Source organism: Nerophis lumbriciformis, linkage group LG09 (assembly GCF_033978685.3).
Source record: "Nerophis lumbriciformis linkage group LG09, RoL_Nlum_v2.1, whole genome shotgun sequence".
Classification (NCBI taxonomy): Eukaryota; Metazoa; Chordata; class Actinopteri; order Syngnathiformes; family Syngnathidae; genus Nerophis; species Nerophis lumbriciformis.
The window spans coordinates 5162501-5182458 of NC_084556.2; the positions used below are offsets into that span (position 1 = coordinate 5162501).

General features: G+C 40.5%; 1 protein-coding gene across 3 annotated transcripts in view; it reads left to right on the plus strand.

Annotated features, from left to right (window-relative positions):
• rcc1l (RCC1 like) overlaps positions 1–19958 on the plus strand; it is a 192218-nt gene that overhangs the window by 113230 nt on the left and 59030 nt on the right. For 2 of the 3 annotated variants that reach the window (XM_072913777.1, XM_072913776.1), the window contains exons 2-3: positions 17866–18154; positions 18216–18345. In XM_072913777.1, coding sequence (XP_072769878.1) covers positions 17866–18154; positions 18216–18345 — 419 coding nt within the window. Of the gene's footprint in view, positions 1–6681; positions 6837–17865; positions 18155–18215; positions 18346–19958 lie in introns of those variants that run through there. The other variant, XM_061962746.2, reaches the window with a different exon arrangement.

The window sequence follows — 19958 nt, forward strand, 5'->3', positions numbered from 1 at the left end:
ACACCAGCTGACACACGCAACGCTGATAGACAAGTACACAATGAAAAATACGGAGCGCTCCCGAATAACTTTTTCATCTTTGGGTTTTGGGGAAAGTAGCAAGTCATGTCAAGTCATGTCAATTCAAAAGGCTCAAGTCCAAGTGAAGTCACAAGTCATTGATGTTAAAGTCTAAGTCGAGTTGCAAGTCTTTTTACATTTTGTCAAGTCGAGTCTAAAGTCATCAAATTCATGACTCGAGTCTGACTCGAGTCCAAGTCATGTGACTCGAGTCCACACCTCTGGAAAACACCCCTCTTGTCGTCACACTAATCTAGTTATACTCCGCAAAAGATGGCCTCCAAGCTGCACTGACATAAAAAAAATACAATCATGTGTGCTTACGGACTGTATCCCTGCAGACTGTATATTGATCTTTATTGATATATAATATAGGAGCCACAAATATTAATAACAGAAAGAAACAACCCTTTTGTGCGAATGAGTGTAAATAAGGGAGGGAGTTTTTTTGGGTTGGTGCACTAATTGTAAGTGTATCTTGTGTTTTTTATGTTGATTTAATTAAAAAAAATATATATATTTATTTAAAAAAAAAAAAAAAGTTCTTGTGCGGCGGCCCGGTGGTTGGGGACCACTGGTGTAAATGGTAAATAAAAACAGAATACAATGATTCTCAAATCCTTTTCAAACTATATTCAATTGAATAGACCGCAAAGACAAGATACTTAACGGTCGAAACTGGAAAACGTTATTTTTTGCAAATATTAGCTCATTTGGAATTTGATGAATTTTCACATGTTTCAAAAAAGACTGAAAAAGTTGAGGCATGCTCATCAAACACGTATTTGGAACATCCCACAGGTGAACAGGCTAATTGGGAACAGGTGGGTGCCATGATTGGGTATAAAAGCAGCTTCCATGAAATGCTCAGTCATTCACAAGCAAGGATGGGGCGAGGGTCACCACTTTGTCAAAAAAAAAGCCTCAGCAATTTGTTTAAGAACAACATTTCTCAACCAGCCATTGCAAGGAATTTGGGGATTTCAACCATCTACGGTCCGTAATATCAAAAGGTTCAGAGAATCTGGAGAAATCACTGCACGTAAGCGATGATATTACGGACCTTCGACCCCTCAGGCGGTACTGCATCAAAAAGAGATATCGGTGTGTAAAGGATATCACCACATGTGCTCAGGAACACTTCAGAAAACCACTGTCAGTAACTACAGTTGGTCGCTACATCTGTAAGTACATGTTAAAACTCTACTATGCAAAGCGAAAGCCATTTATCAACAACACCCGGAAACGCCGCCGGCTTCGCTGGGCCCGAGCTCATCTAAGATGGACTGACGCAGAGTGGAAAAGTGTTCTGTGGTGTGACGAGTCCACATTTCAAATTGTTTTTGGAAACTGTGGACGTTGTGTCCTCCGGAACAAAGAGGAAAAGAACCATCCAGATTGTTATAGGCGCAAAGTTCAAAAGCCAGCATCTGTGATGGTATGGGGGTGTATTAGTGCTCAAGGCATGGGTAACTTACACATTAATGCTGAAAGGTACATACAGGTTTTGGAGCAACATATGTTGCCACCCAAGCAATGTTATCATGGACGCCCCTGCTTATTTCAGCAAGACAATGCCAAGCCACGTGTTACAACAGCGTTGCGTCATAGTAAAAGAGTGCAGGTACTAGACTGGCCTGCCTGTAGTCCAGACCTTTCTCCCATTGAAAATGTGTGGCGCATTATGAAACCTACCACAACGGAGACCCCCGGACCGCTGAACAACTTAAGCTGTACATCAAGCAAGAATGGGAAAGAATTCCACCTGAAAAGCTTCAAAAATTGCTCTCAGTTCCCAAACGTTTACTGAGTGTTGTTAAAAGGAAAGGCCATGTAACACAGTGGTAAAAATGCCCCTGTGACAACGTTTTTGCAATGTGTTGCTGCTATTAAATTTGAACAACATCAGACATAAAGAGTACAATAAAATACACACATTCAGATATAGATAAAAAAAAAGTAAATATAAGACCCGTATAAAACAAAAGGTTGCTGCATGACCTTAGCTTAGGACGGATCAATAATACAGTCACCATGCTAGTTCTAGTGCATGAAGTAGAGAAGTACCGTAGTGCTAAAGTGTAAGTGTGCTAATTTATTGCATATAAGTTACATTGCTGGTGTTATTGCTCAGAGCCCTATTGCACAAGTAGTTCAATCAATCAATCAATGTTTATTTATATAGCCCTAAATCACAAGTGTCTCAAAGGGCTGCACAAGCCACAACGACATCCTCGGTATAGCCCACATAAGGGCAAGGAAAAACTCACCCCAGTGGGACGTCGATGTGAATGACTATGAGAAACCTTGGAGAGGACCGCATATGTGGGTAACCCCCCCCCCCCCCCCCCCCCCCTCTAGGGAGACCGAATGCAATGGATGTCGAGTGGGTCTAACATAATATTGTGAGAGTCCAGTCCATAGTGGATCCAGCATAACAGTAAGAGTCCAGTCCACAGTGGGGTCAGCAGGAAACCATCCCGAGCGGAGACGGGTCAGCAGCGCAGAGATGTTCCCAACCGATATACAGGCGAGCGGTCCACCCCGGGTCCCGACCCCGGACAGCCAGCACCCCATCCATGGCCACCGGATCTGTGTGTCTTCCCCTCCACAAGGGATAGGGGGGAGCAGAGGAGAAAAGAAAAGAAACGGCAGATCAACTGGTCTAAAAAAGGGGGGCTATTCAAAGGCTAGAGTATACAAATGAGTTTTGAGATGGGACTTAAATGCTTCTACTGAGGTAGCATCTCTAATTGTTACCGGGAGGGCATTCCATAGTGCTGGAGCCCGAATAGAAAACGCTCTACAGCCCGCAGACTTTTTTGGGGCTCTGGGAATCACTAATAACCCGGAGTTCTTTGAACGTCGATCATAATATTTTATTAGAGCGTATCAAAACACGTATTGGTATGTCAGACTTAGCCTTGTCGTGGTTTAACTCTTATCTTACTGACAGGATGCAATGCGTCTCCCATAATAATGTGACCTCTGACTATGTTAAGGTAACGTGCGGAGTTCCTCAGGGTTCGGTTCTTGGCCCTGCACTCTTTAGTATTTACATGCTGCCGCTAGGCGACATCATACGCAAATACGGTGTTAGCTTTCATTGCTATGCTGATGACACCCAACTCTACATGCCCCTAAAGCTGACCAACACGCCGGATTGTAGTCAGCTGGAGGCGTGTCTTAATGAAATTAAACATTGGATGTCCGCTAACTTCTTGCAACTCAACGCCAAGAAAACGGAAATGCTGATTATCGGTCCTGCTAAACACCGACATTTATTTAATAATACCACCTTAACATTTGACAACCAAACAATTACACAAGGCGAATCAGTAAAGAATCTGGGTATTATCTTCGACCCAACTCTCTCGTTTGAATCACACATTAAGAGTGTTACTAAAACGGCCTTCTTTCATCTCCGTAATATCGCTAAAATTCGTTCTATTTTATCCACTAGCGACGCTGAGATCATTATTCATGCGTTCGTTACGTCTCGTCTCGACTACTGTAACGTATTATTTTCGGGTCTCCCTATGTCTAGCATTAAAAAAATTACAGTTGGTACAAAATGCGGCTGCTAGACTTTTGACAAGAACAAGAAAGTTTGATCATATTACGCCTATACTGGCTCACCTGCACTGGCTTCCTGTGCACTTAAGAAGTGACTTTAAGGTTTTACTACTTACGTATAAAATACTACACGGTCTAGCTCCGTCCTATCTTGTCGATTGCATTGTACCATATGTCCCAGCAAGAAATCTGCGTTCAAAGAACTCCGGCTTATTAGTGATTCCCAGAGCCCAAAAAAAGTCTGCGGGCTATAGAGCGTTTTCTATTCGGGCTCCAGTACTATGGAATGCCCTCCCGGTAACAATTAGAGATGCTACCTCAGTAGAAGCATTTAAGTCCCATCTTAAAACTCATTTGTATACTCTAGCCTTTAAATAGCCCCCCTGTTGGACCAGTTGATCTGCCGTTTCTTTTCTTTTCTCCTCTGCTCCCCTTTTCCTTGAGGGGGGGGGGGGGGGGGGGCACAGGTCCGGTGGCCATGGATGAAGTGCTGGCTGTCCAGAGTCGGGACCCGGGGTGGACCGCTCGCCTGTGCATCGGCTGGGAACATCTCTACGCTGCTGACCCGTCTCCGCTCGGGATGGTGTCCTGCTGGCCCCACTATGGACTGGACTCTTACAATATTATGTCAGACCCACTCGACATCCATTGCTTTCGGTCTCCCCTAGAGGGGGGGGGGGGGTTACCCACATATGCGGTCCTCTCCAAGGTTTCTCATAGTCATTCACATCGACGTCCCACTGGGGTGAGTTTTTCCTTGCCCGTATGTGGGCTTTGTACCGAGGATGTCGTTGTGGCTTGTGCAGCCCTTTGAGACACTTGTGATTTAGGGCAATATAAATAAAGATTGATTGATTGATATATAAATAAAGATTGATTTCTTGCCGGGACATATGGTACAATACAATCGGTAAGATAGACTGGAGCTAGACCGTGTAGTATTTTATACGTAAGTAGTAAAACCTTAAAGTCGCATCTTAAGTGCACAGGAAGCCAGTGCAGGTGAGCCAGTATAGGCGTAATATGATCAAACTTTCTTGTTCTTGTCAAAAGTCTAGCAGCCGCATTTTGTACCAACTGTAATCTTTTAATGCTAGACATAGGGAGACCCGAAAATAATACGTTACAGTAATCGAGACGAGTTATCATTAACAGATGTGTTTACACATAGAGCATTGCATAAATTGGTGTATCTATGTATGAAATATTGCACAAAATATGACTACATGTAAGCATAGACATATTTACATGTTTAAACATGGTAACATTTTCAAGGAGGAATCTGTGGTGGGCTCTCCTATTTCTGGGGCTGAGGTTGCTGAGGTAGTTAAAAAGCTCCTCGGTGGCAAGGCCCCGGGGGTGGATGAGATCCGCCCGGAGTTCCTTAAGGCTCTGGATGCTGTAGGGCTGTCTTGGTTGACAAGACTCTGCAGCATCGCGTGGACATCGGGGGCAGTACCTCTGGATTGGCAGACCGGGGTGGTGGTTCCTCTCTTTAAAAAGGGGAACCGGAGGGTGTGTTCTAACTATCGTGGGATCACACTCCTCAGCCTTCCCGGTAAGGTCTATTCAGGTGTACTGGAGAGGAGGCTACGCCGGATAGTCGAACCTCGGATTCAGGAGGAACAGTGTGGTTTTCGTCCTGGTCGTGGAACTGTGGACCAGCTCTATACTCTCGGCAGGGTCCTTGAGGGTGCATGGGAGTTTGCCCAACCAGTCTACATGTGTTTTGTGGACTTGGAGAAGGCATTCGACCGTGTCCCTCGGGAAGTCCTGTGGGGAGTGCTCAGAGAGTATGGGGTTTCGGACTGTCTGATTGTGGCGGTCCGCTCCCTGTATGATCAGTGTCAGAGCTTGGTTCGCATTGCCGGCAGTAAGTCGGACACGTTTCCGGTGAGGGTTGGACTCCGCCAAGGCTGCCCTTTGTCACCGATTCTGTTCATAACTTTTATGGACAGAATTTCTAGGCGCAGTCAAGGCGTTGAGGGGATCCGGTTTGGTGGCTGCAGGATTAGGTCTCTGCTTTTTGCAGATGATTTGGTCCTGATGGCTTCATCTGGCCAGGATCTTCAGCTCTCACTGGATCGGTTCGCAGCTGAGTGTGAAGCGACTGGGATGAGAATCAGCACCTCCAAGTCCGAGTCCATGGTTCTCGCCCGGAAAAGGGTGGAGTGCCATCTCCGGGTTGGGGAGGAGATCTTACCCCAAGTGGAGGAGTTCAAGTACCTCGGAGTCTTGTTCACGAGTGAGGGAAGAGTGGATCGTGAGATCGACAGGCGGATCGGTGCGGCGTCTTCAGTAATGCGGACGCTGTATCGATCCGTTGTGGTGAAGAAGGAGCTGAGCCGGAAGGCAAAGCTCTCAATTTACCGGTCGATCTACGTTCCCATCCTCACCTATGGTCATGAGCTTTGGGTTATGACCGAAAGGACAAGATCACGGGTACAAGCGGCCGAAATGAGTTTCCTCCGCCGGGTGGCGGGGCTCTCCCTTAGAGATAGGGTGAGAAGCTCTGTCATCCGGGGGGAGCTCAAAGTAAAGCCGCTGCTCCTCCACATTGAGAGGAGCCAGATGAGGTGGTTCGGGCATCTGGTCAGGATGCCACCCGAGCGCCTCCCTAAGGAGGTGTTTAGGGCATGTCCGACCGGTAGGAGGCCACGAGGAAGACCCAGGACACGTTGGGAAGACTATGTCTCCCGGCTGGCCTGGGAACGCCTCGGGATCCCCCGGGAGGAGCTGGACGAAGTGGCTGGGGAGAGGGAAGTCTGGGCTTCCCTGCTTAGGCTGCTGCCCCCGCGACCCGACCTCGGATAAGCGGAAGAAGATGGATGGATGGAACATTTTCAAATTGATACATTTAATTGATATTTTTGTATTTTTTATTTCAGAAATAACATAAAAACACAACAAAATAGCCAACCTTATATTAAAGCATGTGGATTTAAAAAAAAAGATAAAAATAGTCGAATCCCGAATTATATCAAACGTCTGTTTGAACATAAGGTGTGTGTAGTTGCATTCCGGTGCCTTAGAGGGCGCAGTACAATAATTCTGCCATTCAATTTTGGCAACGAAGAACAACACAATCCGGAAGTGAATGCCTTTCATTTCCGGGATAAAGATGCCGGCATGTAAATAAACATGTGTGGATGACTTTGAAAGCTTTTACCCCTCAAGACGGCTCATACTTCGTAACAAAGGTAAGTTTATTTGTGTACAAAACAGGACGGCCTGGTACATTTTAAAGGAAGAGCGTCAAATGGCTTCAATTAATCGGCACAGTTGCTGGCTAGAGAGGAATAGAGAGGCGTGAAGAGTGCAATATTTCAGATTTACACTAGTTTGAAATGAGACGCTGTAAGATACTGAATCAGTGAGGAACGCTGCTAATAACCAAGCTACTTGTAAAATGTAAGTTATTCTGCATTAAATGTAAAGGTACCCACCAGAGAAATAAATGTAGCTAAGCTGCAGTAAAATGACAAGAGATGGGATTCATGACTCTCTAGGGAGCCGGAGATTCAGGAGTCGTTCCTTTGGAAGAGTCGTTCAGAAAACTGGCACGTTATTATAGTTTTTGTATAATTTTTTTAAAATCAAACAATCAATGGTAGCAGTTACAAGATGTGGATCAAAGTAATTTAAATGTACACAAAATTTAAATATTGCACTGGGGCATACTTGCCAACCTTGAGACCTCCGATTTCGGGGGGTGGGGCGGGGGCGTGGTTAGGGGCGTGGCTAAGAGGGGAGTATATTTACAGCTAGAATTCACCAAGTCAAGTATTTCATATATGTGTATATATATATATATATATATATATATACAGGTAAAAGCCAGTAAATTAGAATATTTTGAAAAACTTGATTTATTTCAGTAATTGCATTCAAAAGGTGTAACTTGTACATTATATTTATTCATTGCACACAGACTGATGCATTCAAATGTTTATTTCATTTAATTTTGATGATTTGAAGTGGCAACAAATGAAAATCCAAAATTCCGTGTGTCACAAAATTAGAATATTACTTAAGGCTAATACAAAAAAGGGATTTTTAGAAATGTTGGCCAACTGAAAAGTATGAAAATGAAAAATATGAGCATGTAAAATACTCAATACTTGGTTGGAGCTCCTTTTGCCTCAATTACTGCGTTAATGCGGCGTGGCATGGAGTCGATGAGTTTCTGGCACTGCTCAGGTGTTATGAGAGCCCAGGTTGCTCTGATAGTGGCCTTCAACTCTTCTGCGTTTTTGGGTCTGGCATTCTGCATCTTCCTTTTCACAATACCCCACAGATTTTCTATGGGGCTAAGGTCAGGGGAGTTGGCGGGCCAATTTAGAACAGAAATACCATGGTCCGTAAACCAGGCACGGGTAGATTTTGCGCTGTGTGCAGGCGCCAAGTCCTGTTGGAACTTGAAATCTCCATCTCCATAGAGCAGGTCAGCAGCAGGAAGCATGAAGTGCTCTAAAACTTGCTGGTAGACGGCTGCGTTGACCCTGGATCTCAGGAAACAGAGTGGACCGACACCAGCAGATGACATGGCACCCCAAACCATCACCCGACCATGCAAATTTTGCATTTCCTTTGGAAATCGAGGTCCCAGAGTCTGGAGGAAGACAGGAGAGGCACAGGATCCACGTTGCCTGAAGTCTAGTGTAAAGTTTCCACCATCAGAGATGGTTTGGGGTGCCATGTCATCTGCTGGTGTCGGTCCACTCTGTTTCCTGAGATCCAGGGTCAACGCAGCCGTCTACCAGCAAGTTTTAGAGCACTTCATGCTTCCTGCTGCTGACCTGCTCTATGGAGATGGAGATTTCAAGTTCCAACAGGACTTGGCACCTGCACACAGCGCAAAATCTATCCGTGCCTGGTTTACGGACCATGGTATTTCTGTTCTAAATTGGCCCGCCAACTCCCCTGACCTTAGCCCCATAGAAAATCTGTGGGGTATTGTGAAAAGGAAGATGCAGAATGCCAGACCCAAAAACGCAGAAGAGTTGAAGGCCACTATCAGAGCAACCTGGGCTCTCATAACACCTGAGCAGTGCCAGAAACTCATCGACTCCATGCCACGCCGCATTAACGCAGTAATTGAGGCAAAAGGAGCTCCAACCAAGTATTGAGTATTGTACATGCTCATATTTTTCATTTTCATACTTTTCAGTTGGCCAACATTTCTAAAAATCCCTTTTTTGTATTAGCCTTAAGTAATATTCTAATTTTGTGACACACGGAATTTTGGATTTTCATTTGTTGCCACTTCAAATCATCAAAATTAAATGAAATAAACATTTGAATGCATCAGTCTGTGTGCAATGAATAAATATAATGTACAAGTTACACCTTTTGAATGCAATTACTGAAATAAATCAAGTTTTTCAAAATATTCTAATTTACTGGCTTTTACCTGTGTATATATATATGTATGTGTGGGGAAAAAAAAATCACAAGACTACTTCATCTCTACAGGCCTGTTTCATGAGGGGGTTCCCTCAATCATCAGGAGATTTTAATGGGAGCATTCACATACCATGGTTTATATAGGGCACAGAGTGTGTGGGTACAGGCTGGCGTAGGGGCGTGGTGATTGGCTCATGTGTTACCTAGGAGGTGTTTCCGTCTGTGGCGGCATGCTGATACAATTTCGCTGCGCTTGTTGAGGGATGACACAACACTCCAATACGTGCACCATGACAGCAACCACCCACCCACCACCACGAAAAGAATACCTACCGGAATTAATAAAAGGCTATCGATGCTGTCATCTAGCAAAGCTGAATTTGACCAAGCAACCCCCCCCCCGTACCAAAAAGCCCTTGATGAAAGCGGATACAATTTCATCCTCACCTATGAACCCACGCCAGGAAACCAACCAAAAAAGAACAGAAAACGAAACAACATCATCTGGTACAACCCCCCATACAGCAAAAACGTCTCAACTAACATTGGCCACAAATTCCTCACTCTGATTGACAAACACTTTCCCAAAAGCAACACCCTAAGAAAAGTATTCAACAAGAACAACATTAAATTGAGCTACATCTGCATGAACAATATACGACAAATTATCTCAAACCACAACAAAACAATTGCAAATGAGCCGTCGGCCCCCGGACAGAGCGACCCCAAAACCAACAAAGGCTGCAACTGCCGCAAGAAACCTGATTGCCCTCTCAACGGGGGGTGCTTACAAACATCAGTTGTCTACCAATCTAAGGTAACACGCAAGGACATTAACACATCCGACACATATGTAGGATTAACCGAGGGAGAGTTTAAAACCAGATGGAACAATCACAAGGCTTCTTTCAGGAACCAAAACCTGCGGAATACCACAGAACTCAGCAAACACATTTGGGACCTCAAAGACAATAATGTTGAATATTCAATAACATGGCAAATTCTTGCATCCAGCACACCTTACAATAGTGGTAATAAAAGATGCAACCTATGCTTGAAAGAGAAACTGTTTATTATATAACGTCCAGACCTGTCATCCCTCAACAAGCGCAGTGAAATTGTATCAGCATGCCGCCACAGACGGAAACACCTCCTAGGTAACACATGAGCCAATCACCACGCCCCTACGCCAGCCTGTACCCACCCACTCTGTGCCCTATATAAACCATGGTATGTGAATGCTCCCATTAAAATCTCCTGATGATTGAGGGAACGCCCTCATGAAACAGGCCTGTAGAGATGAAATAGTCTTGTGATTTTTTTTCCCCACACATACATATATTGCGCTCTACTACGGTATCGAGCACTATTTTTTGGATAACCTTATTAAGACATATATATATATATATATATATATATATATATATATATATATATATAAGAAATACTTGACTTTCAGTGAATTCTGGCTATATATATATATATATATATACGTCTTAATAAGATTATCCAAAAAATAGTGCTCGATACCGTGGTAGAGCGCAATATATGTATGTGTGGGAAAAAATCACAAGACTACTTCATCTCTACAGACCTGTTTCATGAGGGGTTCCCTCAATCATCTTGTGATTTTTCCCCACACATACATATATATATATATATATATATATATATATATATATATATATATATATATATATATATATATATATATATATATAAAAACTCAACCCAATGGGATACAATGAGAAACCTTGCACAGATGAGTGGTCCACCCCGGGTCCCGACTTTGAACATCTGTGGTCACTTAATAACCTCTCCGCAGGAGAGGGTGGCAGAGCAGAAAAGAGACGGCAGATCAACTGATCTAAAAGGGGGGTCTATTTAAAGCCTGGCGTATACAAATGAGTTTAAAGATGGGACTTAAATGCTTCTACTGAGGTAGCATCTCTAACAGTACAGTTGCTGTCAGTGAATTATGTCACATTATAAACATATCTGAACAGCATGATCATGTAAAATTATATATAGTAATGTATTATAGTTGATATTGATATTTTTCTCTATTAAATTTCCCTTTTTTATTTTTAGTTTGAGTCAATCTAGTCATTCCGTCTTAAGTGGTAATTGTATTTTTTATATACCTCCTGGTCCTGTGCTATGATTAATGTTAAGTGGCTGATGGATTTTATTTATTTCCTTTTGGATTATTGAAGTAGTCTTGCTATAGTTCTGTATGTCTTGTTTAGTTTATTAGCTCAATTCTGTACTACTGCCATAATCTACAAAAATATCAAACGATCCATTCAAACTGACCACAACAATTTGTTTTCCGGAGGAAAAAAAACACGCACAAATCAGAAACTAAAGTTATACTTTTCGGATTCTTCCGACTTCTCATTTTACCTTACTCTTCCTAGTTTCAAGTTTATTCACAATACCATATAACAAATAGAATAGTAGTAAAATATCATCATTTAAAGATGTTGGTACGTGAAAGGGTCCCCCAAATAAGCTAGAATAAGCTTTTGACAGGGGGTCCAGAGGATAGAATATACATGGAATGATGGAATATACATGGAATGATGGAACATGGTAGCAAGTACAACAACAAAAAACAAAACAAAAAACAACGCTATATGATTAACACAAGATAATAGTACTAAAGCAAGCATACACATACATACATACATACATTCATTCAACCATGCAAAACCCAACAGTAGTCTACCCTACATGAGGAATTAAATATAGGTGGTTAATAGATAAGTTTTTAGTTTATTTTTGAAGTTGGAGAATGGATACAGCATCTTGAGGTTCTCATTAAGCCGGTTCCAAATCTTTGGTCCCCTGCATACAACACTTCGAGCGGTACAATCCAGTAAACGATGTTTCCCTGATATCAAATCTAAGTTACGAGTGTTGTGGGCATGCTGGGGATGGTAGATAGGAACCAAGCTACAGAGCCTTAAATTCAGCCTGTAAATGACTTGATAGGTTAAACAAGCATTTTGATAAATATTGAACTCTGTCAGTCTTAAGAGATGATAATTATGGAATAGATGTCGAGTGGGGGCATTAAACTTGGACCATGACAGGGCCCGTATGATTTTCTTTTGCATGGATTCTAATTTGTGGAGGTAGGTAGGGAAGGTGTTACACCAGATGACATTACAGTAGTTTAGATGTGGTTCAAAGAGAGTTTTATATAGTGTGAGTAGAGCATAAAGAGGAAGATAATGACGAAGGTGAAAGAACAGGCCAACATATTTGGATAATTTGTTTAACAGATGGCTAATGTGACATTTGAAATTGAGGTATTCGTCAATGATGACCCCCAGGAATTTTGTGGAGTACACTCTCTGTATTTCCTGCCCATTGATGTTGATATGGCAGTGCTCAGTATTTGTCCGGTTTTTATTAGAACGAAATAGAATAAAATTTGTTTTATTTACATTAAGTGAGAGCTTATTGCATTTGAACCAGGAATCTACTTTCACAAGCTCTGAATTGACAGTTACTTGTAGATCGTGTAGGCTCCTGTGTGAGGTAAACAAATTTGTATCGTCAGCAAAAATTATTTTATGAAAAGTTTCGGAGGAGTTTACAAAATCATTTATGTATAGGATAAAAAGGAGAGGCCCCAAGATGGATCCCTGGGGAACCCCATAATTTATGGTCATACAGGGTGAATTGTGATCATTGACGCATACACATTGCTGCCTTCCGAATAGGTAAGAGCGGAACCAATCGAGAGGTACCCCTCTGACACCATAGTGATATAGCTTATACAATAAGATCTCAAAGTCTATTGTGTCAAAGGCCTTGGATAGATCCAAAAAAATGCCAATACCGCATTTTCCTTCTTCAATACAGTCATTGACCTTTTCCAAAAGGTCGAGTATAGCCATACAGGTGGTGCTTTTTTTACGAAAACCATATTGGGAGGGGACAAGGATATTTAGTTTTTCCAGAAAGCCATTCAGTCGGTTATAGACCACTTTCTCAAATATTTTTGAAAATGTTGGTAAAATTGAAATTGGCCTATAATTGTTCATATTATTTTTATCACCTGATTTAAAAATTGGGATTATTTTTGCCACTTTGGACATTTTGGGTACAATGCCAGCACTAAGTGACAGGTTTATAAAGTTGCTGCAAAAAGACATGTAGCTATCTCGTACTAATGCTATGTTTGCTTTCTGAGTGACTTGTAAAGACTAGCCGAGCTGATTTTTGATCATTGTGGTAAAATAAAAAAATCAGTACAAATTGTTTTATTCAGGTTTGTTTTTTTTATGTTCAATATTTTATATAAAGTTAATGTTGCTGATCATTTCAAATTTATTATTGGTTTATTTGATGTTATTTTTCAGTATCAAATGCTTCGACTCTGTCATAAAATGTTTATAGTTTAGATAAGGATTTATATATATTTTTTGTACTTCAGTCAAATTGATGCACCTAAATCTTGTTGCAATGGACGTCGAGTGGATCTAGTTAATAGTGTGAGAGTCCAGTCCATAGTGGGGCCAGCAGGGGATCATCTTGAGTGGAGACAAGTCAGCATCGCAGAGACGTCCCCAACTGATGCACAGATGAGTGGTCCACCCCGGGTCCCGACTTTGAACAGCTAGCGGGTAATTTGTGGTCACTTAATAACCTCTCCACGCAGGAGAGGGGGGCAGAGCAGAAAAGAGACGGCAGATCAACTGGTCTAAAAGGGGGGTCTATTTAAAGGCTAGCGTATACAAATGAGTTTCAAGATGGGACTTAAATGCTTCTACTGAGGTAGCATCTCTAACTGTTACCGGGAGGGCATTCCATAGTACTGGAGCCCGAATAGAAAACGCTCTATAGCCCGCAGACTTTTTGGGCTCTGGGAATCACTAATAAGCCGGAGTTCTTTGAACGCAGATTTCTTGCCGGGACATATGGTACAATACAATCAGCGAGATAGGATGGAGCTAGACCGTGTAGTATTTTATACGTAAGTAGTAAAATCTTAAAAGTCACATCTTAAGTGCACAGAAAGCCAGTGCAGGTGAGCCAGTATAGTAAGTAAGAAGAAAATATACTTATGGACATAACAAGTAGAAATACAACATGGATAAAAATCAGTACAATACAAATTAGACATTAATGAACATACGTGAACTACTTCACATATCAGAAAAAAAGGTATCAAATTAAAATGACTAAATAAAATAAAATAAATAAATATAAAAATGTTATACTTGTATATATATTTTAAAATAATTTAAAAATAAATCCAAATGTTGCTATTTTCCTTTTACAAATTTTTAGGTATCTGCATGTGCAAAAAAAAGGGCTCCCAAAACGAACGGCTCACAACTGCTAATCAGTTCTCATACATATTATGTATATATTCGTATATGTTAGATTTTTTTATCGCTATATTAGTCTATTTATACCTGCATTGTCCTTTCCATCCTTACACTTTCCATCATTGTAACTGAGCTACTGTGTTGAACAATTTCCCTTGTGGATCATTAAAGTTTGTCTAAGTCTAAGTCTAAGTTGTTTACTTTAAATGTCACATCCGGAAATGGCACACAAATGTAGCTTAACTACATCCACACTACTTTTTCTTAGCGTCAAACCAACTTAATTTCAAATCATTGCTATATGATCAATACACCTGTGATGTAAAGATATCTGATCAGCTCAACTGATTTTTACAAGTTTGTAACTTTAGAATTTATGTATAAATGAAGACTTAGCTCTAAAATCTTTGGATAACATGTGTCTAACTACCACTGAGATATGAATATTTCTTAGACTGACACAGTAACTGTCAGTGAGTTATGTCACATTATAAACATATCTGAACAGTATGATAATGTAAAATTATAATAATGCATTATAGTTGATATTGATATTTTTTGTCTATTAAATTTCCCTTTTTTATTTTTATTTTGAGTCAATCTAGTCATTGTAATTCAGTCTTAAGTGGTAATTGTTTTTTTTTATCTACCTCCTGGTCCTGTGTTATGATTAATGTTGAGTGGCTGATGTATTTTATTTATTTCCTTTTGGATTATTGTAAGGCTGAAACGACGCGTCGACGTAGTCGACGTCATCGGTTACGTAAATACGTCGACGCCGTTTTTGTGCGTCGGCGCGTCACATATTTACGTCACACTACTGTCATGGCGGAGCGCAAAGCAGACGATGCGAGCGAGGGGAAAAAAGCACGCCAAAAGTCGTCAAAAGTGTGGGAGTATTTCAATAAACGGCCTAATAATGTTGTATGCACACTGTGTCGAGCGGAAATGGCCTATCATAGCAGCACAACGGCTATGAACGAACATTTGAAAAGAAAACCCCCGAAAGCGTTCTTGCCATCACCATCAACAAGTCATTCGTCCGCGTGCGTATACGTTGTCATTATTACACAAAAACATGAATGTGTCATTTGTATCTGCGTTGTAAATTCATAAACTAAAGCACCGTTTGCTCTGAGAGGCGCGTTTGGCGTGCCTGTTCAGTGTTTACAAAGACGCGCTCCTCTTTAACGCTGTGGAGAGGCGGCGGCGGCGAGCGAGCGGCGAGGCGGGGCGCGCCGGGAGCGACGCCGCAAGAGACAGGGGACGACGAGCGAGCGAGGAAGAGGAGCTGAAAAGCGAGGAAAGAAAGAGAAAAGAGTTGGAAGAGAAAAGACTTTGTGTAAAATTAAAAGATTGTAAACCTGGCAAAGCCGTCTGGCGTTCAGTCTGTCGGTCCTGAAAGAACCTCACGGCACAAGACGTGTCACAAACGCTAACGTTAATTAGTTGTGCAAATACCTTTTACAACATTAACAGTTACATATACTATGTACAAACCAACAATTAACTTTCACTTTAATCATACTATCATTGTTGTGTTATTAAGCAAAATAAGCAATACTTTTACTTTTGTTGAAATGTTTACACTGTACACTTTTTTGTATTGGATGTTTAGCTTTATTTTTGCACATTTTAGCAAATAAGCAATACTTTTACTTTTGTTGAAATGTTTACACTTGTTACAGAATATTTCCGTTTTGCACTTTTTTGTATTGGATGTTTATCTTTATTTTTGCACATTTTAAAGCAAAATAAGCAATACTTTTACTTTTTAAATGCTTATACTATTCCAGAATATTAAGATTTGCACTGGATGTTTACTTTTATATTTGCACATTAAAAAGCAAATAAGCTACTTTTAATTTTGTTAAATGTTAAAAGTTTTAAATGTTTACATTGTTACAGAATATTTTGTCATGTTGTTGTCAATGTTGACTGAGTGGCCATACTTTTTTTTTTTGTAAATAAAAGCCATGCCTTTTGAAAAAACTGGCCTACATTTATTTTTTCCTCTTCATTTTAAATAAAAAAAATAATCGGTAAAAGGAAAAATAATCTATAGATTAATCGAAAAAAATAATCTATAGATTAACCGATTAATCGAAAAAAATAATCTATAGATTAATCGATAGAAAAATAATCGTTAGCTGCAGCCCTAGATTATTGAAGTAGTCTTGCTATAGTTCTGTCTGTGTGTTCAATACTGCGTTTATTAACTCAATTCTGTACTACTGCCATAATCTACAAAAATATAAAATGATCCATTTAAACTGATCACAACAATTTGTTTTCTAGAGGAAAAAAGACACAAATCAGTAACTAAAGTTATACTTTTCGGATTCTACTGACTTCTCATTTTACCTTACTCTTCCTATTTAAAGTTTCTGCAAAAAGACATGTAGATATCCACTGCTAATGCTATGTTTGCTTTCTGAGTGACTTGTAAAGACGAGCCGGGATCATTTTTGATCATTATGATAAAGACAACATTCACACTCACTTTCACACACTAGGGACACTTTTTAGTGTTGCCAATCAACCTATCCCCAGGTGCATGTCCTTGGAAGTGGGAGGAAGCCGGAGTACCCGCGGCTCCAGCACCCCCCGCGACCCCGAAAGGGACAAGCGGTAGAAAATGGATGGATGATAAAATAAAAAAAATCCGTAGAAATTGTTTTATTCATGTTTGTTTTTTTTAGGTTCAAGTGTTTTATATATAGTTAATGTTGCTGATCATTTTTAATTTATTATAGGTTTATTTTATTTTATTTTATTTTTCAGTATTAAATGCTTTGAGTCCGTCATAAAATGTTTATAGTTTAATGAGGGATTTATATATATTTTTTTGACTAAAAACAATGTTAATAAAGTTATAATTTGTTGTATGTTGAACTATATTTATTTATTGTTTTGTTTTCCTTAATGTTAATAAGAATACAATGTTATGCAGAGGTGTACTTATAACACATTTTTATACAAATGATACTGTGTAACAGAAAACAAATAAGACGCACTGCTTTTGTCAGTGTCACGTTATGTTGTTTTAAAATATCCAATCAGACATAATATTGCCATTTTTTGTTTTCTTTAATGTTAATAAGAATGCAATGTTATGCAGAGGTGTACTTATAACACATTTTTAGACAAATGATACTGTGTAACAGAAAACAATTAAGATGCACCGCTTTTGTCAGTGTCACGTTATGTTGTTTTAAAATATTCAATCTGACATAATATTGCCATTTTTTGTTTTCTTTAATGTTAATAAGAATGCAGTGTTATGCAGAGGTGTACTTATAACACATTTTTATACAAATGATACTGTGTAACAGAAAACAATTAAGACGCACTGCTTTTGTCAGTGTCACGTTATGTTGTTTTAAAATATCCAGTCTGACATAATATTGCCATAACCTCTGCAAGCGACATTTCAAAGTGTTGATCTATTGAATAATAATCTCTCGTTCTGCAGGATGGCTCTTCCACATGTGCGACTGTGCGTTAGACGCAGCATCGTCTCAGGATTTGATGCCCGCGGCTACGCGACATTCAGCGCGGCCTCAAACAGGCAGGAGAAAGGCAGCAGCGTTCCAGTCTTTCAGTACGTGGGCCAGCACAAGAAGCCCAGCCACAAAGTGTTCGTGTGGGGGTTCAGCTTCACCGGAGCGCTCGGCATTCCCAGCTTCGTCGTGCCGGACAGCGGCCGGAAAAAGCCTCGCAAATATCAGCTCACGCCTTACAGACTGGAGACGGCAGAGCAGGTAGATTGACTGGGTGGTAGTCTCAGAAATGGCTCTTGTTGATTTTTTTTTCCTGTTTTAGATCTCTTCAGCGGCCTGTGGTTACGGCTTCACACTCATCGCCTCCTCCACCAAAGATGTCACCAAGCTATGGGGCATGGGCTTGAACAAGGACTCCCAGCTGGGATTTCAACGCACGCAGCACAGTCGACGTAAGACCAATCAGGTTATCCGCGGGGTCTTAAAAAGTCTAAAAATGTGTCTAAAATTGTCCTAAAATCTCATAAAAGGTCTTAAATACGATTTTGAAAGGTCTTAAAAATCTATTGACGTTACTTTTATTTAAAGCATGCATAAAATTCAGTCTCGCTTATTCACATTACTCACATCCAGATTGTGTTTGAGGCTTGCAAGCCATAATCGCCTTCCTTCTTTTTAGAGCAGTGTTTTTCAACCTTTTTTGAGCCAAGGCACATTTTTTTCATTGAAAAAATCCGGAGGCACACCCCCAACAGAAATCATTAAAAAATGAAACTCAGTAGATAATTAAAAGTTGTTGTCGCAATTGTTGGATATGAATTTAAACTATAACCGACCATGCATCACTATAGCTCTTGTCTCAAAGTAGGTGTACTGTCACGACCTGTCACATCACGCCGTGACTTATTTTGAGTTTTTTGCTGTTTTCCTGCACGTAGTGTTTTAGTTCTTGTCTTGCACTCCTATTTTGGTGACTTTTCCTGTTTTATTGGTATTTTCCTATTGCAGTTTCATGTCTTCCTTTGAGCGCTATTCCCCGCACCTGCCTTGTTTTAGCAATCAAGAATACTTAAATTGTTGCTATCTTTTTTTGTGTGGTCATTGTTGATTGTCATGTCATGTACGGATGTACTATGTGGACGCCGTCTCTGCTCCACACGCTGTAAGTCTTTGTTGTCGTCCAGCATTCTGTTTTTGTTTACTTTGCAGCCAGTTCAGTTTTAGTTTAGTTCTGCATAGCCTTCCCTAAGCTTCAATGCTTTTTCTTAGGGGCACTCACCTTTTGTTTATTTTTGGTTTAAGCATTAGATACCTTTTTACCTGCATGCTGCCTCCCGCTGTTGTCTTCACATTGTGATCATGACAAAGCAATTAGCTACCGGCTGCCACCTACTGATGTGGAAGAGTATTACACAGTTACTCTGCCAAGCTCTAGACAGCACCGGCACTCAACAACGGCACATTATTTGCGGATTATAATTACTGGTTTGCAAAAAATATTTTTGCCGCGGCACAGTGGTTGAAAAACACTGTTTTAGACAATCACGCTATCTGCACACACTGTTTTTCACAACTTTGTGCAGATACAGTAGTACTGTAGATGTTTTTTTATCGGTTTGCTACATTCTGACAGCCGAAAAAAACATTACCAAATTAACTATTTAGCTTTAGCAGAGATGCTAACTGTCCCTTTCACAGACAATATATTGTTGTGCTTTCCTCTACTATTGCTGATGTTAATGTTACATGAAAACACTTGATATGAAGCACACTGCACCTTTTGCAAGAAAACACTTCTATGGCAAATCTGAAAATTGGCTGTTACGATGTTTGCAAATATTTTTTCCAATTAGTTTACACTAAAGAAGCTCCTGGTGTATTTAGTTAGTTTAACCATTTTGTTTTCCCATGTGAAAGAGCAGTGAAATAATTAATATACTTAAAATTCATTCTGGACCTCTGATTTTACTTTGTCGTCCGTATGGATGTGAAATGGTCTACAATTATTTTCAAGATGCTCTTAAAAAAGTCTTTAAAAGTCTTACATTTGACATGTTGAAATCTG